General features: G+C 35.3%; 1 protein-coding gene across 1 annotated transcript in view; it reads right to left on the minus strand.

The window, feature by feature from the left end:
• Positions 1 to 1238: 1238 nt before the first annotated feature.
• NFXL1 (nuclear transcription factor, X-box binding like 1) overlaps positions 1239 to 27671 on the minus strand; it is an 83178-nt gene continuing 56745 nt past the window's right edge. The window contains exons 16-22 of the mRNA XM_069105181.1: positions 26281 to 26421; positions 22000 to 22166; positions 18649 to 18718; positions 7117 to 7221; positions 4420 to 4506; positions 3090 to 3143; positions 1239 to 2196 (exon numbers count right to left, since the gene is read on the minus strand). Coding sequence (XP_068961282.1) covers positions 2023 to 2196; positions 3090 to 3143; positions 4420 to 4506; positions 7117 to 7221; positions 18649 to 18718; positions 22000 to 22166; positions 26281 to 26421 — 798 coding nt within the window. The 3' untranslated portion in view covers positions 1239 to 2022. The remainder of the gene's footprint in view (positions 2197 to 3089; positions 3144 to 4419; positions 4507 to 7116; positions 7222 to 18648; positions 18719 to 21999; positions 22167 to 26280; positions 26422 to 27671) is intronic.

A 27671-nucleotide genomic window follows, 5' to 3' on the forward strand; every position in this document is an offset into this window, starting at 1 on the left:
AATCTCAAAGAAAAGGTATTAGCATTAAGGGAGACTGAGAAAGGGTTCTTGATTACATTAGATTTAATTGCTCCCCAACCGTTTTTTACATATATATGTTTTTTCCTTATTGGTACCAGTAGGTGCATGACATGAAATTATTTTTTAGATTAAAAATTAATTATTAGATTAATGACTAATTATATCATTCCCCAAACACTCTGAGATTTTATTGTACTTATGCAACATGGTTTCAAGATGAACTTAGCCCTTGAAAGTTCTCCCCATGACATTTATGAAATAAAAAAATTTGCATGTTACCCAAAGGGCCATGGAGAGGTTTATGGTACAGGTGAAAAGGTTGGGGCATGTTACCAATAAAGAATTGTGCACCCAAAATGGCATGAAAGATCCAAGATGGACAAGTGGAAAAAAGGGTTCAATCGTATAGCAAGAGTTAGGGATGATAACTCATGTGTTCCATCTGCTATCTGAACAGTGGTAGGGGATCTAATATTGGGCCTCCAGCACACTGGATGGACTCCCTGGAAAGATGCACAGGAAGACAAAGACAAATCACAGAGAGGAGAAAGCATGGCTCAGCTGCAGTCCACATCACTACAAAGAGTAACTCCCAAAGATACAATTAAAAATTCATAGTATTGAAGCCTACCTATAACTCCAGTTACGACTGTGGACTTACAATACTTCACGTGATATAAACTATATAATAAAGATATATTTTTTAAAAACATTCTCATTAAGCAGAGAAAAGAAAAAGAATGAAAAGGGAGTGACTAGATATCAATAATCATTTCATAATTTATATAACATTAAACAGCTAAATCTCAAGTCCCAAAACAGCACACTCCATACCTCCATGTTCTCCATTAAGCATCTGGCATGATTTTGCCCCTCAGATTTGTATTTTATTTAACTTTCAATAGCAATCATAACCATTAACTGAAAAATGTCTGGCCAAACTGAATTTTATACATTGAAACTAACTTCTAACATCCAATAATGTATTCTATAACCTTTGGGAATTGTCAGAAAGTAGAGGGAAGTGTGGTGCAGTAGACAGAAAACCAGACTTGAGTCTTTAACACCTAAGTCCAAGAAGCACCTTGAAAACACAGTGGCTGTATGACTCTGGACTAAGTTGCAAAAAGCAGGTGCTGATGTGTATTTACAGAATTTTCTTACCAGAAGGACCAATAAAGTCAGAGGTCTTGTTTAAAAAAAAAAATTCAGGAATGTGAAGCTGATAATAAAATACTTTTAATTAGAGATTAGTCACAAAAATTAAACAAATTGTTTAAAATAACCCACAATTTCAGTCAGATTTGTCAATTGCTTTATACTATGTCCACTCATCTATCTGAAATGCACCTTGAAAGAACACATATTTGTGTTCAAATTTGAATTCAATCAAAACTTTGTATTTGTTGAGTTTGACAAATTCTAGTGAATAAAATCAATTTCTCCCCTAATGAGCACAATAGCTAACAAAAATGTTTTAACTGGTTAAAAATCCACAGTGATAAAGTATAATAAAAAAACTTTCTGAGTACCTGATTATGAAATCCAGGCATTTTCAGGTTTCTGTTTTGAAAAGTATTATTACACAAGATCAGTGAACAAAATACATGATCAAAGAAATTATCTTTTAATAAGTAAGAAAGATGTTCTAGAGATGTTAATTTTAAAGCAAATATGGCTCAGTTTCATTTTAACAACAAAAAATGTTTGCACACAAGGAAATACAATTAACTAACAAAATGAATGTTCTCTTGGCAAGAGTTCTGTAAATAATTCAAGATATTTTACAATTTTAATTCATGCTATTACTTTTAATTATACTATGCTGCCCTTTTTTGATGCTGGTTACAATAACATTTGACATCCTTTTCCTCTTATAAAAGAAAGTGGAGAGATGAATATGAACATAAATTCTGTTCTATGATATACATGAACTAACATTCTAAGAATGCTACCTAAAGCTAAATTAAATTGAGGTATATTAACATTGATCAAAACTTTTCAGTACATATCATGGGCCACGTACCATGCAAACATCACAACAATCGTGCACACTAGGAAAAGGAACACTTTCTTATATTTTTCCCATGCTGAAGGTTCAATTTCTACTTCATCTCTTTTCCTGTTTTTCTTCCGACGACCTTTCAATCTATTTTCAAAAGCCTCTAATTCAGCCTGGATAGGAAAGAACAGTTGCAATTATTTAAATAAATTTAAAACATAAATTGAATCAAATGACTGAATTTTAAAAAATATTCACACTACATTAATCAGTCTGGATAACCTCTTAATACTGACTCTATAGAGTAAGTTACTGGTTTAAGGACTGCAGTAAAATATACAACTAGTAAGGGTAGTATTTAAAAATAGATTGTTTCGATTTTCTAAAAATTAACATATTGTGTATATTTAAGTTAGAAAAATGTTTTAATACTGATTATACTGGGTAGTTACTGGTTTAATAATTGTATGTAAATGTGTATGTAATAGGGGCAGTCTAAATACTCCTAATATCGTCTTTACACTGCAGGGCCCCAAAGGCCTCTATGTAAGAAAAGACTTGATAAAGTTCCAGAATTCCAGTGCAACCTGTCAGCTAAAACTGGGACAACCTGAGCATCCTAGCAGAGAAACTCTTATCCTGGCCCTACAAAGATATTTTCCTCTCCTGAATGTCTATGACATGTATGTCAACACTAAACTGAACATTCTTCCTAACTGCTCCACATTTGTAGGGCAATTTCATTTTCTACTTTTAGATAAGCAGTGAGAACATCTTTGCATGATAGAAGCAATCTGAACTAACAGAGAAATAAGGAATATGATCAGCAGCAGCTCAAACTTCCTGCTGGGAGGCCTAAGTGTTTATGTAATGCTATCCCTGGGCTGAAACGATTGAAAACAGTAAATTACCCACAGGTGCTTCAAAGGTGTTCAATCACTTTCTTCAACCAAACCCTCCAGTTGACTTCTTAGCCCACCTGTCCCCATTCAACCACACCTTTGTCACAAGCTCCACTTCCAGAGTGCTGGATTTGGAAGCTCACAAGTCAACATTATTTAATTACCTGTTGTCTTCGTTTTTCTTCTTCAACAACAGCTTTGGCTTCTGCTTCCTTTATCTGTTCAAATGCATAAAAAAGCAGATAAAATGTTTTATTGATTTGTGCTGTCATATAATTTTCATGATATCTTTACTCATTGATTTTTTTAGCCCTTTACACACAGGCACTCTCTAAATAGTTTTTATTAAGGTACGTATAATGTTTATGGACATTTCATAGTAAGGGACAGACCTCAATTCAAAGGCTTATTGTTAACTGAAACATGTCATAAAAACTAAAAATATTTTGATAGATCTTCTTTACCTGAATTACTTTATTAAAGCAGGATACTAAATATTAAATGAGAATATTTCTTATATGTAAAAGCAATAATTTACCTTAAATATTGCAGAGACAATATCTTGACAAAAATCTTTCTACTTAAAAGAGAAGCTCTGTTAAGAAAACTATTCCTATCTTTGCTAATAGCATAGGCTACGGTAATCCAGATAACAAACAACTTTCTTAAATTACTTTTTTTTTTTTGCAACATACTGTTTGACCATATTCGGTTTATGATAACATTAAAATGTCTCTATTCCTTGAGCACACATCAAAAAACTTAGGGAGGAGACTCAAAGGCAGAGTAGAAAAGGATAAGCAGGTTCAGGATTCAGAACCCTCTTGTAAGTAATCTGAAATACAAACAAGCAGGAGCTGACTCTACATAATTAGGATTTTATTTCCAAAGCAAAAAATATTAAATTCCAACTATATTTCTTTCAGTGCTATTTAAAACTGCTCTCAGGTTCTTTTATTTCCTTCAGTTAATCATTCACATATGAGGAAGCTTGATATAATGGAAAGAAGCTCTGGAATTAAAAGAGAGGACCTGGGTTCAAATCCCACCTCTGATACTTTGTACTCATGTGATTGTGGGCAAATCACTTAGCCCCACTGGGCCTCAGTTTATTCATCTGAAAAATTAGGATATTGGACTAGATGGCTTCTGAGTTCTGATCAGCTCTAGTTCTGATTCTAAATGTCTGCAAGAATACTCCAGAATGGTATTTACAGACACACAGACACACACACACACCCATTCATTTAACATGGGGATACAAAACCAACAGCTTTCCCTCTATTCATTTAACACAAGGAAAGTATCATTAATACAAAGTGAGTATGATTTTGATTGCCTCCACCCACCTACAGAACTGGCTTAGTACTGGCAAACTAAAAAGTACTGTTTAAAAATCGTCTGTATTTTATTTCACTTATATTTTGTCTTCACAATAATTCACAACTGTGAATTCCTTTCCAAAGCAGGGAGAATTACAAAGACCCTCATTACCTCAGAGGCTTTCCGTTTCATTTCTTTACACGTGGTGTCACATTCTAGAGAAACCCGGCCTTCACGTACCTTACTACACTGCAGGTCCTACAAATAACAGAAATGGCTATTAAAAATCATTCTTTCAGACTCCAAGCTTTAAGGACCTTCCATTTAAAACTAATGAACAAAGCATTCCTGGCACTGCTCTGCAGGTCTATGAGTCCAATGAGCTCAAACATTCTTCAACCTTTCAATCCTCTCATTCCCTCAAGCATCCCACACTTTCTTTAAAACACATGATCTCTTCCTGATTTCATTGAACAACTAGACACCTACAAAATGTACAACCCTGCTCTGGATATGATCTGTAGTCCAAGCAAGTAAAATCAAAGCTTAGCCACCCGAAATCCTTAGGAATGAAAGATTTCCAACAAGCATTTTTCCATGTACATATCATAACTTGACTTCAACTAAACTTTTTTCTAAAGGAAAGCTTTCTAAAGTAAATATGCACTTGTAAGCATCCAATGCAAGATTTGAACTCAAGTCAACTCAAGCTGATCATTCTGATCATTCAAAAGAATGCTTCATTTTTTTAATGTATTACCAGTCAGTTAATAAACATTTAATAAGCACCTATTATATATACCATGTGCTAAGTGCTGGATATACAGAAAGAAGGAAAAGGTAGTCCCTGACTTCCAAGAGCTAGTGGACGGGTGGTGGGGGGAGAAGACGAATAAAAAAAAAAATGCATGAATAAACTATACACAGGATAAATAGGAAATTAGTGAGACAAAAGGCACTAGAGTTAAGCGGTATTAGGAAAAAAATTCTGGTACAAGTCAAGGAAGTTAGGAGGAGAACATTTTGGGCATGGGCGGGGAGGGAACGGGGCGAGAGAGGCCAGTCAGAGAAAATGCCCAGAACCAAGAGATGAAGGGACTTGTTTGTGGAGCAGCAAGCTGTTAAAGAAGACTGAAAAGGTAGGAGATTGCTAGTTATAAGCCCTTATCGTGGTGCAGAGCAAACATGATGCTTGTTGATCAACTGCTAACTCTAAGCACAGTACTCTATCCACCCACTATGCCATACTTACTCAATGTTGAAATATATCTGAATCTTTTTCTAATGACTCAAGGGTTATCCTGATAAATTATCATATTCTGCTATAATATAACAATACCAATTAAAATATCAGGATCTACTGAATTATTTGCCCCTTCACTAAATACTCCCAGACTACTCTGATTTGAGGCTGCTTGTGTCTGGTCTTTGTTTTTTTTTAATCTGCCTCTTCCCCTTTTAGCTATCACTTTCTCTGCTGTCAGTATGCTTATCTCTAACAATAGTATAGGAAGTCATTGAAAACAATGTTTTAGTAAGAATATGACAGTGTCCAAAATGGAGGAAAAAGATATAAAAAGGTTAGATTATTCAAGAGGCTGCCACAATAAACACAGGTTTGAGGTGGTAAAATTTTGGATTATGGCAGTAGTGGAAAAGGAAAAAGAAAGAACACTACACAACACTCATGAGAAAAAACTGATGGGACACAGTGACCATGATGGGAAATAAGTGTCACACACTACCTTCAAAGTTTCATGGCTACATCTGGGAAAAACAAAACTATCAATGACAAAAATAAGGAGTCAGGAAATCATTTGCATAGGAAAATGATTTGTCACTTGGGGTGACCAAGAGGGTTTAATGATGAAAACATCAACTACAAAAAAAGTGATATTTAAAGTTATGAGAATAAATGTGTCACCAAGCAAAAAGTAAGAACCCTGAATGAACAGGATTTGAAACAATCAAGGGAAAGAGGAGACAATACAAGAAGCATGGAGAGACCAGAACCAAAATTTTATGGCACCAAAAAAGTACTATAAGTGCTTGAAAAACCAAGAGCTAATGCTACAGTGAGATCCTAGACAAGAAAGTTGAAAAGTCTTTAAAATCTAGCGATTTAATCATCAGTGACTTTCCATAGTAGTTTCACAGACTCAACCATGAGTTTCTTGCCCACCACGTGTTACAAGCACATCACAAGTACAATCTTTTCTGAATATGTGGTTATTTATATATAAATAAGTACCTGAATCTGGATCAAGAAATTAGTGGCATGTTTAAAAAAAATATATATATATATATACTATTAATAATACTATTTTACATGTAATTGGGAAATAAGATATGGGAGTGAGCAGATTGGAGGAGGGGATATACTGTGGGACTGCTATTTTGGGGCGGTGGCTAGGGGAAAAACGGGGAGAAAATGTGTAACTCAAAATCTGGCGAAAATGAATGATATAAATCAGAAGTTAATAAAGCATTTGAAAAATGAAAAAAAAAAAGAAAAATTAGTGGCAAGAACCTGTTTTAAATTTTAAAAGCACTAAAGTTTAAAGTCCTTTTAAAAATCTTCTGAACTTAGTTTCCACTTCATGTCTCATATTTAGTATGTACATCCATAAAAGCATGAGTTTTATGTGGAGAGAAAAACATTCCCATTATAATGGGAATAATAAAAATATAATAATAATAAATAATTTCCATTATAAATGCAGGACACTATTCCATTGCTTAGAAGTGATATTTTTAAAGAACTTACAGAAATATATATATTTTGATAAGGTAAAATGTTCTGAAATATTAACATAAGAAATAAACACTAAAAATTACTCATGGCATTTTAGTAATTTGGAATTTTACCTTTTTAATTCTCTTGCAGGGACACCTGAGTTTTACCTTCTGGTTGCAGTTAAAGGGACATTCACCAGGATGGCACAACTCTTTACAGCGATGACCACAGGGCAACTAAAGAAAAATTTTAAAAATTAATTTTAAATTTAATATTTAATTTCAGTTTTCAAATTCTGAAAAAGAAGACATCCACACATAACAGTCAATCTAAAATAACTTTTTAAATACACAAAAAAAGCTCCATTGTACTGAAAAACTAGATTAAGTATACATTTTAAGGGAAGGGCAAACTGAAAAACCAAAGCATTTATTAAACACTTTCTAGTGCCAAGTATCAGGAGTATAAAGACAAAAAGGCCTAGAAGTTCACACTCTATTAGGGTAATGCACAGAAAGCTATAAGTAAATATAAAGTAAATGCAAGGTAATTTATTGGAGAAAGGCACCAGCATCTTGGGGTGAAAGGGAAGTACGGAAATGCCTCCATTTGGAGGTGGCACTTGACTCATGATATAAAAGAAACTAGGGATTCTAAAAGATGGCACAAGGAGAGGAGAAAGAAAGCCATAGATAAATAGCAAGGAGGTTGGACTACAGGTTGGGTGAAAGGAAATAATGTGTCACAACAAAAGAAAGAGAGGCTAGAGGCAGGTTGTCAAGACTTTTAAATGTCAAACAAAGGAATCTATGCTCTATCCTAGAAGCAAGAGTGAGCCACTGGAGCTTTTTGAACAGGGGAAGGACATGGTCAAATAAATGTAAATACTACCCTAGCAGCAACTCTCAGTTTCACAATGTGTTTTCATGAATTGTTACATAAAATGACCATATAAGGTGAAATTGTTTTTTAATTCTTTGGTGATCACAACAGATATCACTAACTCTCACATGACTAGTGATACCAAAATAACATATTTAAGTCTTCAAGTTACGAAGTCTACTCATAAGGTGCCATAAATTGTGTATATTGTCTCTCTCTCTCTCTCTCTCTCTCTCTCTCTCTCTCTCTCTCTCTCTCCCCTCTCTCTCTCTCTCACACACACACACACACACACACACACACACACACACACACACACACACACACACACACACACACAGAGTCTTCTAACCTGTCACTTTGAGTCAGGTTTCTATTTCTCATCTCAATAAAGTACTGGTTCAGGGAGTGATCTTAGTAGGACTGGTAATGGTATGGGAAAAGGAAGGAAATGAATCTTTTTATCCCATGAACCCATAAAGCTCCCCAACCATGCATCTCACCCTACTATTCCATCTTCCAGTTTTTGGAGTTGGGGGAGGCCCTGATCCATTCTATTGCCCAGGAGCTGAGAAGTAAGGTGTTGGGTCCCAGATTCTACTGCCAAGGCTGCAGCAGAGCAGAAGATATGACCTGGCAACCCAAAGTAGAACTTTGAATGTATCTTCCCACAGAAGCATTTTTATAATACATGGTAGCTAGGTTCTAAAATCCTGTCAGTACAATACTACAGTTATTTTATGGGTAAAATAGGTTTTTGTGAACTGATCAAAGACAGCTATCATGTATAAATAGTATTGTTGTCTGGGGAAAATTAACCCAAGTTACAAAAAAGTTGACATGTAAATGAACTTTTAGACTGCCACCTATTAGAAAGTTAGGGGCTAGCACTCTGTAATGACTATTTTGAAATATCAGGAAAAAAGGATTTTCTTCAAATGATGATTACTTTATGTTAATAACAAAAACATTAACCTTTCAACTAAAATTTAGAACATTTATCAAGAAACTTTGCACAGCAGATAGGTGACTAAAGAGTTATACCTACATTACTGTAACACTTTAAGACCTTCAGGGAGCTATCCATGTTGGTATACTTCCCACTGACAGAGATCATAACCTCTCTACAACTTGGTAAATGGCCTTTGGGAGTTGCCAAGGCTGAAAAAAATATATCATCTTGTAATAAATGGTCAATGAAATGATGAGCCACTCCAGTTAAGTAAGAAGAGTTGGTTGAGCCTGTTCTGCTGTGGGGTCCAAGCAAGTCTAACCCATCTTCTACACTAGGGTCCTTCAAATAATTAAAGATAGCCTTCACGTTTCCCAAAACCCCAATTCTTTTCTTCTCCAGGCTAAATATGCCTAGTTCCTTCAACCGAGCCTCACAACTGAGATCTTTCACCCTCCTAAGTCACCGTTTTATGACTGCTCTTTAGTTAACCAATGTGCTTCCTAAAATGTGGCATCCAGAATGAAAAACTTCTGTTGTGGTTTCAAGTACAGTGTGTACCATCCACCTCCAAACTATAACTCTTTTAATGTAGCCTAAGACCACATTCCCTTTTCTCCCCTTTGTATGACTACAGTCTAGTTGGTTCTCCCTACAAAAAAACAACTTTCTGTCCTCTTCCCTCCACTACCCCTAGTTCCAGCCCTTATTATCTACTGGATGGACTGGTACAACAGTTTCCTAATTGGTCACCCTGACTCCAATTTCTCCTCTTTACTAATCTATCCTTCATAAACTACAGCTTCCAAATTAATATTCCTAAAGCACAGACACTTCCCTGATCAAAAAGCTGCAGTGGCTCCTTCCCCCTGCCTCAAGGATAAAATACAAATTTCTTTTTGGTCTTTTACAATCTTGCTCCAGTCTACCTTTGCTAGTTCATATATATATACACATATATCTCCCACTCATCCACCCTGCCTTCCAGCAAAACCATCCTACTTTGACATTCCATTTCTTATTTCTGTCTTTGCCCAGGCTGCCCCCATGCCTGAAATGAGCTCTCTCTTCCACATTACCTCAAAGAATCCACAGCTTCCTTTCAAGTTCATCTCAAGGGCCACCTCCTATATGAAGCACAGCCTAATCCTGGTTACTAGCACCCGCTTCTCAGAAATTGCTTTGTAAATATTTTCACTTCGCTTCCTACATCTGTCATTTGCCCCCCAAAGACTGTATAAGCATCCTGAGGCCTGCAGAAAACTTATCTTTTTTGTCTCTTTATCTCCAAGCACCAGCAACAATGCCTGACACACAGCATGTAATGGATGTAATGGATGAATGCCAGTTGAACTTTTATGATATGGCTGATGCATTAATAATAAAGGCAGTTTTGTATAATGGAGAGAGAACAGATCTAGTAACCAGACCTGAATTTAAGTCCTGCCTTTCACACACCCTGGTTGTGTCATCAAGCATATACTTTAACCTCTTAGTGCTCTAAGAACGCAAAGAATGCATTGATCTAAGTCGGTAAATAGAATCTCCTTGCTGGGCCTCAATCAAATCATGGATACATTCCTTATCCCTATCAATATTAGACCCTTGATTTATACTGCATTTATTGTCCATCTAAAACTGCCATAGCTTGGAGACATCATTTTGAAGCTGAGGAAGCTCAAGCCCAGGGAAGCTTAATGATTTACTTGACCAGACTAAAACTAAGGTCTGACTTCAACACCTATGTTGTTGTTGTTGTTTATTTTATAGAGGGGTTTCCTCCCCCTCCAGGGCAGTTGGGGTTAAGTAACTTGCCCAAGGTCACACGGCTAGTAAGTGTTAAATGTCTGAGGCCAGATTTGAACTCAGGTCCTGACTCCAGAGCCAGTGCTCTATTCACTGTGCCACCTAGCTGCCTCCTATGTTGTTTTTAAATGCTGTTTCATGAACTTACATTTAACAAAATAATTCAGGGGTCAAAAAAGGTCTTTTTAAACTTTCCCCAAAATTGTTATCTATGCTTTGATTACACATCACATCACTAAAATTTGCAGTTTATTTTTCTTAATGGCTCTAATGCCTTAATTCTAGTACTCACCATAATTTCCTACTGACATTAAATTCTTTTAAATGTTGGCATTTCTCACAACTCTGTGTATATGGCATACCATTAGAACTATGAAGTAAACTTTAAAAAAGAAAAATTCATCTTAAAAAAAAAAACAACTCTCCTAATCAATACAGCTTTTTGAAAACGTAACAAATATGTAGACTACAGAATGCTTCCAAATTTCACTCTATGCTGTCCTCAATCAAAAAAATAAAAGAAAGACCAGCACTTCCCTTACAGATTTCTTTAGCTTTACTTTCATTCCAAAGCCTAGAATAAGTACAAAGAAAAAATATACTTAAGGCCTAGAGAAGGGGACAATGACAGGAATGGTATATTTCAGCATAAATGAAAAAACTAATTTAACTTCTAACAGTTCCTTCCAGAAATTAGCCTACTTCTATGGGATATTATATTCTCATAATATTCCAAGGACTTCTTAACATATTTAAGAATTATTTTAGTTTCTAGCCTAAATGTTCTTCTCTCTGTCTAGCAATGTAATTTTAAACATGTTGCGTATGATTTTTATCTGCAGAGGTCTACTTGAAAAGAAAATGATCCATTTAAAACAAAGCTAATGTTATATTTTCCATTTCTCCCATTCCTTAAGACCTAATGCCTAAAATTCTTAAACAAAACCACCCCCAAAGACCCTAAGTTATGCTATTCTATTACTGTAGGTTGTATAAGGTTTTACATCAAGCAATAAAAACATAACTTTAAAACAACAAATGAAATCCCTTGAAATTGTGATACCATTCCAAAGGGGAAAAAAATGTATTTAGCATTTATCAACAGAACTTCTACACTCCTGCTGATTAAACCACAACCTGAAAGCCTAGGTACTTCATATCCTAGGAAGAGAACAAAAGGAGTCACTTGTTCTACTTAGATTCCCAAAGTGGGCAATACTGCCCCCTAGGAGGCTCTGGAACAACTGGGGGTGGTAGTGATATAGTAGTGTAAGGGGAGTGGTGGAAGAATAAGGAAAAGAAGATAATATAAAATGTTGAAAAACCATTCGTATGTTTCATCGTTTGTGTAATAGACATAAGGTCATAGTGATTACATTATTTTCCAAATTAGCACACAAAATGCAAGTTACAACCCATCAGTGGTGAACTCCACCAACTGGTCTTATATAAACAAGTATTGGAAAACGAGTGTGTCACACATTGTCCAGGAGTCGAGCATACATTGGCAGGAATATGTGCATGTATGACTTGTTTACAATACAACACTAAAAGGTTACATGATACAATATGGCATCATCAAAATTTCAATGCAGGAAAAAAATGCCCACAAATTTAAAACAAATTATTAAACTTAAGAAGCATCATTTCAATTGAAATGATGCAAATTTCCAAAAAAAGAAGGGTTAAAGTATATTTCCAGGGGTTGCTAAATAAATTTTTTTAAAAGAGGGCAGTAGGCCAAATAAGTTTGGAACCTCTGCTCTACATACTACTTACATCACTAGAATTAAACTGAGTAAGAATAAAAGTAATCTATTAACCTATATAAAAATTTTAAATAAAAATATTTTTCTGTCAAAATTAAAACAAGATTTTTAATGTAGATGACAGTAAGACTTATTTGCCATACCCAGTAATTAAGTATAATTTCTATTAATTATTAAACAGGAATGACAATCTGCTTTTTCAGGTTAAAAATTACCAAAGTCAGTTCATTTTTTTAAAAGTTCACGTGGAAAAAGAATACGAAAACCAAAGAGCATTAAGTATGAAACATGCTGAATATCCTTGACACATATCCACACTGTGACATGGTAGCAGAAGAATTGAGATCCTCCACAAAGAACTAACCCAAGCCCTTTCCACTGTCTTTAAGTGCTATCCTTTGCATTCAAGAGAGGTAATTTTTCTAGAATTCTTAGGGACCCTATTGTCAGTCTGATGGCACTTCACTAAATCACATGGTAGGGTCCAGAAACCCAGCTAAAAAAAATGTAGTTCAAGATTTCCTGTTCTAACATAGCCCTCTTCCCTTTAAAACCATTAAAAACTCTCTATGAAACTGAATATACCTGCCAGTGAAAGTCAGAAAATATACAGAAAACAAAATAATAATTCCCACCTTGACAACAGATATTTTTTTTAGTCTGAAACCACAGTCCATTTAAGGAAAAAAAAAAGCCTGACTCACTAAATGTCATTTTGACAAACAGTAAAAGTACCTCTCAGAAAATCACAGTGCCAATTGGGCAGAGTACATTTTTATTATTACAGGTATCAATTAAGGATCTTTAGACTGTCTGATAGAAATACTTAAAATTTTGGCATCAAATCCCATCAGTGAAAATGGTCCATACTTCTATAAACAACTGGTCTATACAGTTCCTTGATACAGATACCAGGGACACATTATCATAGAAAAGTGGTTTGAGAGAGGATTTTCTTTCTCAGTTCATAAGACTAATATGTATATAGCATAAGTATTTAATGTTCTTTAATGTTTGATAGAATTCATAATTTGTATCTGTTCGGGTCTTTTTTTTTTCCCTTCCTGGGGCAATTCCTTTACAGATGGTTCAATTTCATTTTCAGTGACAGAACTGTTAAAGATTCCTATTTCATGCTATGTTAATTTAGGTAATCTATATTTTTGTATGTAATCCTCTATTTCTTCAAAATTTAATTATTAATATGACTAGCATATAATTATATATAGGAGGTGCTGATTAACTTTTTAAATTTTCTATTGAATTTCACTTTGTTCATTTTTCTTAATTTGGCAAGTTGATTTTCTTCTCTCAAGTCTGCTAAATTTCTATCATTTTGTTAGTCAAAGAATTAGCTTTTAGTTTTTCTATTTCTATAGTCTTCTACAAGAGAAAAATTCTAATCCAATGTCAGCTAAGATATGAGGTCATAGCAACTGAGAAAAACTGTAATGGACATCAATCAATTATCTTTAAAGTAATCTTTTTGGGGTGGAGTCAAGATGGCAGAGTAAAAGCAGGACCTCCACAGGACTCCTGCTTCCACCTTCCCCAATCCATGTAAAAGGGGACTCTAAACAAACTCTGGAGATGCAGAACCCACAAAATGACACAGAGAAGATAACCTCCTGCTGAGAACAGCCCAGCAGGCTGGCAGGAATGAGCCAGTTCAACGTTCTGGGAGCCGAGCCCAGCTCCATGCCAAGGTTTTAGCCCTAGGGAGGGCCTGACCAGCCGCCGGCTGGAGGGACTCCAGATCAGCAGCAGCTGTGGCCATTTTCAGATTGATCAACACACAGATGCAAAGGACAAAGTGAGAGGTCAGTGCAGTCTGGACTTTGGGACCAGTAGTTGGGAGTGTGTCAGCTGTTGCCCCCAGAGCGAGAAGCCACGCTGGTGTCACCATTGCAGCTTCAGCTCCTGGCCTGCAGAGTGTAGGGGGACCAAGCACCAGTCTGAGGGGTAATCGCTCTTGCTTTAACCTGCTTGGATCTGGATTGCGGTCTAGGATGGAGGTCCTGGGGTGCATGACCAGCTTGCTAGAGCGTGTGGAGGCCTCAGAGAGGGCACCCAACTAATACCTCCAGCAGCTGAGAAAACCCCAGCGTTTGGGACGAAAGCTCCCCTGTCTGGTGGCAGAGTTCTACTGTGGCAAAAAGCCCAGGGGTAAAGTGATTGAGGGGTGACATGACCAGACAAAGGAAGCAAAACAAACAGAAGACTCCAACATTAGACTCCTATTTTGGGAACAAAAAGGAGCAAAGCATGAAACAGGAGGAAGACAGTGATGTCAGAACTCCTGCACCAAAACCTTCAAAGGAAAATATGAGCTGGTTATAGGCCATAGAAGATCTTAAGAAGCAGATAAGAGAAGTGGAGGAAAAACTGGGAAGAGAAATGAGAACGATGGAAGAAAATTATGAATTGAGAGTCAACAGCCTGACTGAGGAAAATCACACATTAAAAAACAGACTGACTCAATTGGCAAAAGAGGCTCAAAAAGCCAATGAGGAGAGGAATGCCTTAAAAAGTCAAAGTTGACAGATGGAAAAAGAACCTCAAAAGCTCAATGAGGAGAATTGTTCCCTCAGATTTAGATTGGAGCAAAGGGAAGAGAAATCAAGATGATGTTAAACAGATCCAAACAAATAAAAGAATAGAAGGCAATGTGAAATATCTCACTGGAAAAACCACTGACCTGGAAAAGAGATCTAGGTGAGATAATTTTAAAATTATTGGACTACCTGAAAGCCATGATCAGGCAAAGAACCTAGAAATCATCCTCCAAGAAATTGTAAAGGAAAATTGCCCTGATGTTTTAGAACCAGAAGGCAAAATAGAGGTTGAAAGCATCCACTGATCACCTCCTGAAAAAGATCCCAAAAAGAAAACTCCTAGGAATATTATAGCCAGGTTCCGGGATTCCCAGATCAAGGAGAGAATATTACCAGCAGCCAGGAAGAAATAATTTGAATATTGTGGAAACACAATCAGGATAACACAGGATCTGGCAGCGTCTACAGTGAGGGATCAAAGGTCCTGGAACAGGATATTCCAGAGGGCAGAGGAGCTGGGATTAAAACCAAGAATCACCTACCCAGCAAAACTGAGTATCATCTTTCAGGGGAAAATATGGTCATTCAGTGGAATAGAGGACTTTTAAGCATTCTTAATGAAAAAACCAGAGTTGAATAGAAAAATTGACATCCAGGTACAAGAAGCAAGAGAAGCTTGAGAAGGTAAACAGGGAAAAGAAATCATAAGCCACTGATCAAAGTTGAACTATTAACATTCCTACATGGAAAAACGATAACTGTAACTGATGAAACTTTTCTCAGTATGAAAATAGTTGAAGGGAAAAGAAATATATATAAACTTATATATGTCTATATCAGAGGGTATACGTGCATATGAATACATGTGTGAATATGTGTATATATACTTACAGGTATACATAGATAGAGAGCACAGGACCAATTTAATAGAAAGGGATGATACTTAAAAGGGGAAATTGAGAGGTGAGAGAGGAATATAATGAGGAGATAGAGAGAGACAGAATGGGGTAAACAATCTCATATAGAAGAGGCAAGGGAAAAGGGTTACAATGGAGGGGAAGAACAGGAAGGCAAAAGGGAATGGGTCAACTTTATTCTCACTGAATTTGGCTTGGGGAGGGAATGAAATACACACTAAATAGGGTATCTCACCCTACAGGAGAATAGGGGGAAGGGGATGAGAGGGGGGATGATGGAAGGGAGGGCAGGCTATGGGGGAGGGAAGTTGGATGCACTCACTTTTGGAAAGGGACAGGATCAAAGTAGAGAATGGAACAAGTGGGTGATGGGATAGAAGAAAGGGAAGTATAGTCAGTCTTTTACAATATCTTTACTATGTTAACGTTTTGCATTAGTTACACATGTACAATCTATACTGAACTGCTTATCTTCCCAGTAAGGGTGAGTGACAAGGGAGGAAGGGAATCTGGAATTCAAAGTTTTAAAATCAAATGTTTAAAATTATATATACATATATACTATTATTAATACTCTCTTACATGTAATTGGAAAAGAAAATATACAGGCACTGGGGCATAGAGATCCACCATGCCCTACTGGAAAAGTCTAAGGGGGTATGGGAGAGAGCAGATTGGAGTAGGGGATATCCTGTGGGACTGCTATTCTGGGGTGGTGGGTAGGGGAAAAACTGGGAGAAAATTTGTAACTCAAAATCTGGTGGAAATCAATGATGTAAATCAGAAGTTAATAAAGCTTTTGAAAAATGAAAAAAAAAAATAAAGTTATCTTTTTTTTTAAAGGGTTCCTTCTTTGTTTTCATGTTTTGACCACTAAAAAACAGTATCCTTCTTCCTCTGTTCCTTCTTCAGATACTGTTCTATTTTGCTAACCAGGTACTTGAGGATGTACAGTTTGGGAAAAGAGGTCTTTGGACTATTTGGAAGGTGACTAGGTCTCTGAAACATTTTATAAACCTTTCTGAAAGTCTCATAAGAGCAACTAGGCAGCCAGCTGTGAAGTCTAGCCAAAATACAAATGTGCATGCAACAACTATTTGGCTATTATATATAAAAACAGTACTCAAAGCACAAGGGAAGAAACAACTGTATGGTAAGACATTAAAAAGGTTGTTAAAGTTACCTCAATTTTATAAGTCTTCCTACAAATATTTTCAAAATAATCTTCCTAAAACATAGACCTAATCATGCCACTTGCCAATTCAAAAACCTCCTGTGGCTCCTTAGCACCTCTAGGATAAAATGTAAACTCCTTAACCTAACGACCCTCCACAGTCTCTTTCCATCCCACTTTTCCATTCTTATTTATGTATTCTACATTCCAATCAAACGGTATTACCCCTCAAACTCAACTGTCCATGTCCTATCCTGGTACATTTGTAGAAGCCCTAGAATGTATTTTCTTCCTTATCTGTTGCTTTTTTCTTCAAAGAACATCTTAGATGCTTTTCCTCTATAAAACCTTCCCTTTGGTCCTCAGTCATTAGTATTCTCTCCCCCTTCAAATTATTTTATATTGACTTATCCGTAGCATGGGCTATATTTCCCTAGAAGAATGTATATTCCTCAAGGGTTGAGACTTACTTTTTCTTTGTATTCCTAGTGACTAGTAAAATAGGTGCTTAATAATTGAACTCAATACTGCTGTAGGCCAATGACAGAAGAAAGTTATTTAAAAATTGTATCTAGTTCAGAGAAAATTACCAGAGGCTTTAGCTTTATTCTGAGCAATTCATTTTCTTACTCTCCTGTTTTTCTTTCTTTTAGCTTGTTAACTATGGATATGATGACAACAAACTCTAAGTTTATCAAGTAAAACTTTATGGGTCTTTATAGTGACAGATGAAAAAGTATCTACAATGGATCAAAGAAATGTTCTTCAAGTTGATCCAACAAAGATACCAAGTGCATACAACTAATCAACACTAAGAGATTGGTGATACTCCTTCAGATAGCCTCAATATCCTTTAATTATAGGTTATGGACCTACTGCCTTGAAATTTATCTAATCTTTTATCAACCTGCAGATATTTTCAGCTTATTTTATTACTTGGATAAAGAAGTTCCATCTTTAACTATTAATTATTAAAATATGTCCTTCAATTTTCTTTTTTTTTGCGTTTTGGAGGGGGTAAGGCAGGGCAATTGGGGTTAGGTGATTTGCCCAAGGTCCCACGGCTAGTATGTGTTAAGTGTCTAAGGCCACATTTGAACTCAGGTCCTCCTGAGGCCAGGGCCAGTGCTCTATTCACTGCACACCTAGACACCCCTTAATTTTCTTAAAATTACATTTTTTACTACTTAAAAATGATGGCCTGTGCTCTAGTGTTTCCAAATTTCTTAAATAAATCCATGCTTGTACTCTGCATACCTGTTATAACTTTATAAAAACAATGCTATCGAGGCAGCTAGGTGGTACAGTGAATAGAGCACTCGCCCTGGAGTCAGGGGGACCTGAGTTCAAATCCAGCCTCAGACACTTAACACTTACTAGCCGTGTGATCTTGGGCAAGTCACTTAACCCCAATTGCCCTGCCTTAACCCCTCCAAAAAAAGCAAAAAAAAAAAAACCCACACCAAAAAACAAGCCTATCAAGATAATCTAATCTTCAATTTAATCTTTTAGAATTGAAATAAGATGCTCAAAGGAAAATAATTAAAGGAAAGATTAATAAAAGGTTATTAAAGATATCCAAGGACAACTGGATTTACTCTGGCTTACCTCTTTAGGACACTGATTTCTGCAAGAAGTCAACAGATTCTTTTCATCTACATCAGCAGTTGACAACTTTCTAGAACCAAACACAAAAAAACTTACAAAAACATCTGAGTAAGAAGTCCATTTATAGCACTTTGGGGAAAACTTCAAAAATCATATAATTTCTAAACTTGTCACAAAATGTTTTTAATTATGTTAATGAACTGCTTTTTCAAGAAAAAAAATCATTCAAAAGCCATTTATTAAGTTTCTACTATATGCAAAGCTCTTCTTTATTGTCTTGTGCAGATTTTTAGCTCATTCACCCATCCATCATCCAAACACTTTTTAAGCCCCTACCATGTAAAGATCACCATACTGGGTGCTCTTAGAAATTTAGATTTTGATATGATAGTGACCAACCTCATGGAACTTACAGTATGAGGAAAGAGATGTCACAAAGAATACTATGTAATATTACACAACTGCAATTGAAAGGTACAAACAAAACGAGTTTCACCGAGTCATTACTTACTAACTACAGGTACCAAGAAGGGCTTGACAGTAATGAGAATCTAAATTACAATTTAAAGGATTGACAGAATACAGCAAAGGCAAAAGCCAGAAATTATAGGCACTCAAGAATAAAAGTATGGAAAAAAGAAAAATGAGATAAGGCTAGAAAGGGAAAGGGGGTACCAGATAGAGGAAGGTCTTGAATGTTAGGTAAGAGTTTGCACTTTCCTTAAAAGGCAGTAAATATCCAATAAAGATTTCTGGGCAACAGAATACCATGATTAACTACAGGAATAAGACAAATTTACTTGGCAGGTGTATGAATTTGAGGTGGAAGAAAGAAGTTGGTAAGATCTCTCGTGTGAAAATCGCAACAGTCCGGGAATGTGATGATAAGGACCTGTACAAGGCTAGTGGTAGTGGGAAGAGAGGAGAGTATGAATTTAAGAGTTGGACTCATGACTAGACATACTACCTGGCTATGAAAGATAAGGGAAAAAGAAGATTCAAATATAACCAAGATCACGAATATTATGAATTACAAAATAGTACATAGTAGTACAGTGATGGTATCACAAACAAAAACGGTTATAAGAAAAACTGAGTAAAGGATGAGTTCAGTTTTTGGAAAAAAGGTGAGCTTGAGGTACCAATCAAACATCCCATATACAGTCAAAAGTACAAGTCTAAAGCTAAGAAAGTTCAAGACTGAAGATATGGAGGAGCAAGAAAAAAGGAGGAAATATTCATTATTACAAGCTAAGAACAATGAGGAAGATCTAGAAGAGGAACTGAAAAGGGAGGAAGACCAGGAATTTGTGGTCTTGGATTCAGTCAAGGGAAGAGAATGTAACAAATACATAAGAAGTCAAAAAAGAAGTCAACAGAAGTTTTCTTATGTATATGGCTATTTGCCAGTCCTAGACCCCTGGGAAGACAGTTTTAGTTAGTAAATTGAAAGTGAAGGGAGGGAATGATTAGACATAGATTTTTCTTTTGAGGGGAGAGGGGGGTCAGGAGGAGGGAGAGAGAGAAAAAGAAGGGGGAAAGCTAAAGGAGGTAGAAGCAACAAGGGGCGATTATTTGGGTAGATTTTTAAGAGAGACTAAAAAACAGAAAGTTGAAAAAGGGATAGCAGACACAGGATGAGGATGAATGAAAGGATAATTGCCAGAACAACATCCTACAGATAGGGAAAGAATTAGCCTGAGTGAGCAGTAGAGAGCTCTCTTTTTCAGTGACCAGAAGAAAAAAGAAAAGAATGGGTTGAGGATGCTAAGATATTTTGAGGAATGAGAACTATAGGGTTCCCTTTAATAATCTTCTGAGTGAAGTAGTCACTTTAGTGTCAAAAGTTAATTTTAAAATGAAAATTTTAAACAAAGTCAAGTCCCAACCCCCTATGTTATACATGCAATTTAAGAGTATGTATATAGATTTATTTATGAATACATAAAGTATTTAAACATAGTTGATTGGCAATGTAAAAGATATGATACTCAGGGCAGCTAGGTGGCACAGTGAATAGAGCACCGGCCCTAGAATCAGCAGGAGCTGAGTTCAAATCCAGCCTCAGACACTTGACACACTTACTAGCCATGTAACTTTGGGCAAGTCACTTAACCCCAACCGCCCTCCAAAAAAAAAAAGTGATATTCAGCAAAAGTATGGAAATTCTAACAATATATCTTAAAAGTACAAAAACTTTCACGTTACTTAAAACTTGGGCCAAAGTTCATTACCTTAAGTGATTAAGTTGTATAATGGTTTGGTTTTTTGTGAACAATTTTAAGTGCCCAGTTTCTCTCCATAAAACATAAAAAAATGCATAATTAGAAAAAATCTATACATATATTGCATTATATTGGTTAGATCCCATTAAAGAAAAAATTTTACAATATATTTAAAATGAAAAATAATTTTTAACAAAGTTTTACCCAAAGGCCCATTTAATTCAACTTATCAAACAACATGCTTATTGAATACCTTAATATGGTCATGGCAGCTTCTGATACTTCAAACTTCATAATATAGTATATTGTGAATAATATAGTATGAACTGGTCAGTTTCTTGGGCTTTTTTAAAAGGAGGTATGACCTACAATTTTTTTCAGGCAGCTGGACTTGTCTGACAAACACACACTGGCTGTGTGCTCCTGGGCAAGACAGAACTTCTCATTGACCTTAGGCAGCTTAGGTCGCCCCCCCACAACAGCTATTCCAGTGAAATCTAATTAGAAAAGCTTGTGAGTGTGTGTGTGTGTGTGTGTGTGTACACGTACGTGCATGCACACGAATGCCAGTGTACCTATGCTGGCACGTGTTCAGGAAGATCAGTTCAAATTCAGCCTTCCTATCTCTGTCTAACCTTATGAAATTCATTTAACCTGTCACAGGGCTGTTGTAAGGATAAAATGAGAAAATATTTTAATAGAAATTAACAGTGCCTGTCACAAAGGAGGAATTTGATGCTTGTTTCCATCTTCCTTCCCTTTGTTAGAAGGAGACATGAGTTATAAGAAATATTTAATGCTATCCACCTCCATAGAAAGAACTGACGGAGTCTGAATGCAGATCCAAAACATACTTTTTTTCCCTTGGGGTTCTTTTTTTTCATCTATGTTTTCTTTTACAATATGAAATGTTTTGCACCGCATATGTATAATAATATAGATCAAATTGCCTGCCTTCTCAATGAAGAAAAGGACAGAGGGAGAGAATCTGGAACTCAATATTTTAACAAGCAAATGATAAAAATTGTAATTGGGGAAAAATTTTAAATTCCAAAAAGGAATATTTAATATAATTCTTTCATGTTAAAATCTAGAAACAGAAAAGTAGGTCCTTCAATCTGCTTACCTGCATTCCACATATAAGCTTATGAGCTTGCAATGACATTTTATTCTGAGCATTTGAACACAGGAAGGACATTCTCCAGGGTGACAAGGCAAAATACAAGGGTGAGGACAACCTGGTGGCCGAGGTTTACAGCATGCTTCTTCACATTGAAGACATTCTGGTCCTGCCTAGTAAGAAATCAAAAATAAATTCAGCCACCAACTGTGGAAATCACTATTTCTGCCCAAGTTGTGATTTCCCATTTCCTTACCATCCATTTTTTAAAAGTCAAAATCCTTTAGGAACTGAGCTTTCCTATTCATCAAAAAGAAATGGAAAAAAAGGGACTAAGTAGCAGTCTAGGCATTTTTTTTTTAATGTAAATTGGCAAGACAGCTCAAATAAGCATATATCTAACTTTAAAATGTAACTTTGCTTTTTAAAAAAGAGAATGTGGAAAAGGGGCAGCATAAGAGAGTTATAAAATTAGAAGGCACAGATTTCATTTCCCTCTTCCAAAACAAAATCTTCAAATGACTAACCCTAGGGAAAAATGATAAAAGGATAAAAACAATTATTAATTATTTTCAAGGTATAACAAAGTACTTTGACAAATACGTCACTGATATTATCAAACTACTATGCAAAGCTCAGGTTTCATCCATAGGACATTACTGAAATATGAGTTTATAAAAATGGACAAAATAGCTCAAGCTTATAGATAAGGAGAATAAATCACATAGCTTAAATATTTTTTTATCATCTCTTCTAGATACCAATTATAAATAAAACTACTAGTGCCAGGGTTATTTAAATAGAAAATCTTAACCTATTATATACAGTATCTAGTAAATAAGATCCTTTTCTAAACATTAAGGATTATGAAAAATACTGCAATGGTGTGAAAACTGGCCTAAAATCAATCATTTTCCATCCTAAGTTAGTTACAAAATATTCATCATAATTAATCCTTGCCTATTTGCCAAATATAAAGAACAATGAACTGAGAGATGAGAGTCCTGCTTTCTAGGACTAGCTCTGCCACCAACTTGCCTCAAGTTTCAACATCCATGGTCTTCAATAACCTAATTTGTAAAATGAAAGGTTTGGATTAGAGTTCTAAGATCCCCTACAGATCTAAAACCCTATTATACTGTGCCCATTCATTTCTTTAAAAAACATCTGAGTGAGTAGACAATACAAAGAAACCCAAGATATAGTCCCTGATTTCCGGGGATAATATTTCAAGATAGAAGAGATTTTAGAGATCAACTTCATTTAACATATAAGGAAAAAAGTAACTTAACCCAAGTCAAATTGGTCAAGAAACACATAGCAGAACAGATTCAAACCGAGGCCCTCAGAAATCAAACCATATGCTCTTTCCAATCATATGCCCCCTTCAATATTCACTATTTTCCTCAAATCCTGTCCTCTAGAAAAGCCAACCCCAATTAGACGATAAGTATCAAACATGTCCTATAGTTCACATTAAATATGAACTTCCAATAAAGTTAAGTTTCACTTTAAAATATCCTTGATGAAGCAATAAAAATTAATTTTATTCTACAACAGAATGAATACAAGAAATTAGAGACATGCAAAAATGTAAAACAATACCACTCCTCACTAAATTGTTTTTAATAATTATTTTTCATTTTATAATGATGTGATTTATGTTAACATACAATGGTTTAATAATGCTATTTTAAAATGAACTAATAATTTATCATTTTACTTAAATCACACACAAAAGCTTTGTGGGTCCTCAACGATCTGACAACCAAAACCTTGAAAACTGCTGGACCTGCATGATATTAAAAGCTCTTAGGGGCGGCCAGGTGGCTCAGCAAGTAAGAGCACTGGCCCCAGTGTCGGATGACCTGAGGGATTGAATCCGGGCTCAGATACGTAGCACCACACCCAGAAATAACTGGCCATGTAACCTCGAGCAAGTTACTTAACCCCAATTGCTTATAAAAAAAAAAGTTCTTTCTAGTTCTAAATCCAATGATCCAGAAGGTCACAGATAAAGGGTGCTATCCCAAGTATATGTCTGATAACATAACTAAGATACCTGAAATTGAGATAGAAGGAAGATGAAATCAACTACTTAAAGACAAAAAAAAAAAGTCACAAATATACTAGCCTGCCTTTTCCCTCCCCTCCCTTACTGATGAGGCATTTAGATTATAGAATAATAGTACTATGTATATAGTCAGGGATCAGGATCAGGGATTAGTTATATAGGAATGCTCAGTTTGTTGGAAGTAGATCAACAAAGCACTCAGAATAAATAAAACTAAACATATAAACTGTTATTCATTATAATGGAATTACTTGTGTATTGGATATTTTTATAATTAAAGAAGAAATATTAGCTAATTATGTATGGATAGGAAAAAATTAGTAAAAACACATGACTCAAGTGTTCTATTTACATTTGTCCTGACAGAATTTTCTAAGTTAAAACTATATTATATGCCTTATTTCTATGTCATGGTTCAACTGATTCAACTAAGGCCTATGCTATAAAATTAAATGTGTCAAATCCACTTATATTTGTAGAAATTCGGATGTCATTTACTCAGGAAATATTAATGGCTTTAATGAAAATAAAATTTAAAATGCTAAATAAATATGATGTGAATTTCAAAGCTCTTTCTCCACAATAATCCTATAAGGTTGATAATGCAACTGTCACTGTCTCTGGGCTTCAGTTTCCTTAGCTAGAAAATACATTAGACAACAATACTTCTATTAAGCTACAGAACCAACATTTGGAGTCAAGCATTCTGACTCAAGTTCAAGGTTCAATAACACAATGCTTCTCAAACTTTTTCTACTCATATTAATGGAAGAAAGACAATTGATATTATAAAGTTTAAAAATATATATTTTTAATTCCTTCCAAGTACTGTACATAAAGCCATTGATCTGATTTAAGTGATATTTAGCCTTTAAAGTCCAAACAGCATATACAGAGTTAAATGCAGATTGATTATTTGCATACATATGTGCTTTATTGTTTTCAAAATATGTATTTTCTTAATTGAATGAGCATCTCCTATCAAATTAGACCCTGTACAAAATAACATTAAAAATTAGTGTGGGTAAATTCACCAAAAATGTATTTAGAGTGAGATTGTCTTAGTCTAAAATTATTTAAGACATACAGACACACATACCCTTGTCTATGTGTACATGTATGATAGTAATAAAATAAATTTATGTAATGCTGTGTATACATGTGCATATGCACACATATCTCCCAAGTACTCTGTTACAGACCAAGGCATTATTACGAATAATATATATATATATTATATATATGAGATGTCATTTCAAGCCCAATCTGTCTCTCTCTATATGAACATATACAGAAATGTGTCAAGATTATATAGACTGTAATACATTTTCTCTTTATCTAAAATTATTTTTAAAAGTACCCAAGAAGAAAAATGCAGATTATAATCTTTGAGGTTTTACCTCAAATCCATCAGCTTGGCAAAAAAACAAAAGATGAAAGTAGAGAACATTAGAGGGGCTATATGCTATTGGTGGAGCTATGAATTGGTCTGATTATTCTGTGGGCCAATCTGTAATTATTGTAAAAAAAGTCACTAGACTATACATACCTTTTTAACCAGCAATATAACTACTAGGCAAAAACCTCATATATAAAAAACCATTTATTATAGCAGTATTTTTTTTGATAGCACAGGACTGAAAACCCATCAAATGTGGAAAAACTAAACAAAAAATGAATGGAATGGAATATTTTTGCACTCAAAAGAATATAAAGAATAGTTAGAAACTTGGAAAGACTTCTAGCAAAGAGAGCAGAAAAAGGAGAGCAACTTATACAGTCCCTGAAATAATGTTAAAATGGTGAAAGACTACAGAACCCTGATAAATGCAACAATTAAGATTTCACTGAATTGCTGGTAAGGTACCTCTCTCATCTTGGCAGAAAAGTAGTGGATTATGCTTGAAGTTCCACATTGGTATCCTTGAAGAATCCAAGGAAATCTATGACACTGAATAGATTCTGAAATATGACACTGAATAGATGGAAAATTCACGTAAAGACATAGAGTAAGAAAAGCACTGAATAAAGAAGGTATATGGTTTGCAATCTGTACTGGTTGGGGCCCATATCCACATCAATGAGATCACAGCTCCACAGAAGTAACAAAATACTTTAAAATCCTAATCATTAACACTAATCAAAGAAATGACAAGATTCCTACTACAATCTATTCTGCTAATCATGATTGCTTATAAAAATAAGGACATTACCTTTTTTTCATCCACACAGCCATTCCTTTCAGTAACTTTATGACACTCCTTCATACAAGTATGATTTTGACAATCTAGACTCCGTCCACAAAATCTCTTACAAGAATAAGGACCCACAGCATGACATGGTAGGGGACTGACCTAAAACATTAAGAAAAGCAGGAAAACACATATTTTAACACTTATGTTTAGATACGATCCTGCTCCAATGGTGATAACTAATTTGACAGAAAGGAAATAAATTATTCAACTTAAAGTTAAATTGTAACCTACAACCTCTATTCTAAGTCAGAATTGAAGACTGAAACTCAGATTTCTCAATCAGTAAGACCTAAAACATGATAGTAAGAAAAGTCCTTTTGGGCCTCAATGTTACTCAGCGATAAGTTATATTTTTCAACTTCTAATCAGTTCTCTAACAGATATGGGATCACTGCCATCACTGTCAGGTCACCTACCTTATATAAATACTTTTAGGAATTCCTGAACTGCTTAGACAAACTAAACTGTATTAGAAAACCAGCTTATAAAACACACAAACACTCCTCTGCTGTGACCTCCATTGACATTTTGGCCAAAATATATAATGCTAAAATATTTACAAAATTCATAGTAGAGACTGTTCATCCAACAATCTTAATAATAAAGAAATGGATATTATCCTATGATTAAACCAGAAACAATAATCAGGTAACAGAATTAGCTGTATGCTTTCTATATACTCTATACACAGGCATACCTATGTCTCCCTACCAAAAAAATTTACAGTAGACTTGTAAAATAACAAGATAAATTAATAAAAGAAACAGCTGAGATTGACATGTTTTAAATAGCTTTACTTTATGTCCCCAAAACCAAATATATCACTTGAAAGAAAAATCATCTTAGACTGTATAATATCCTTTATTACATCCCTTTATTTTTTTTTAAGCAATTGGGGTTAAGTACCTTGCTCAAGGTTACACGGCCAGTTATTTCTGGGTGTGGTGCTAAGTACTGGAGCCCGGATTTGATCCCAGGGTCATCTCGACTCTGGGGCCAGTGCTCTTACTCACTGCTCCACCTGGCCACCCCTAAGCAACTGGGGTTAAGTAACTTGCTCAAGGTTACATGGCCAGGTGTTTCTGGGTGGGTGCTAAGTGTCTGAGCCCGGATTCGATCCCAGGTCATCCTGACTCTGGGGCCGGTGCTCTTACTCACTGTGCTACCTGGCCGCCCCTATATTCCTTTTTAAAAAACTAATCTTTACCTAGAATTACCCAAATTAATTTCAGATATAAAATTTAGATAACCTCTAAAGATATATTCTAGAATTTACTAGCAATGAAATATCATCTTCAAGGTTTTTTAAAATAAATGCTGTGGACAATATAATATTTATACAGCACTTT

Source organism: Petaurus breviceps, unplaced genomic scaffold (assembly GCF_028583685.1).
Source record: "Petaurus breviceps papuanus isolate PSGF00001 unplaced genomic scaffold, PetGlider_PUasm1.0 76, whole genome shotgun sequence".
NCBI classification, from domain to species: domain Eukaryota; kingdom Metazoa; phylum Chordata; class Mammalia; order Diprotodontia; family Petauridae; genus Petaurus; species Petaurus breviceps.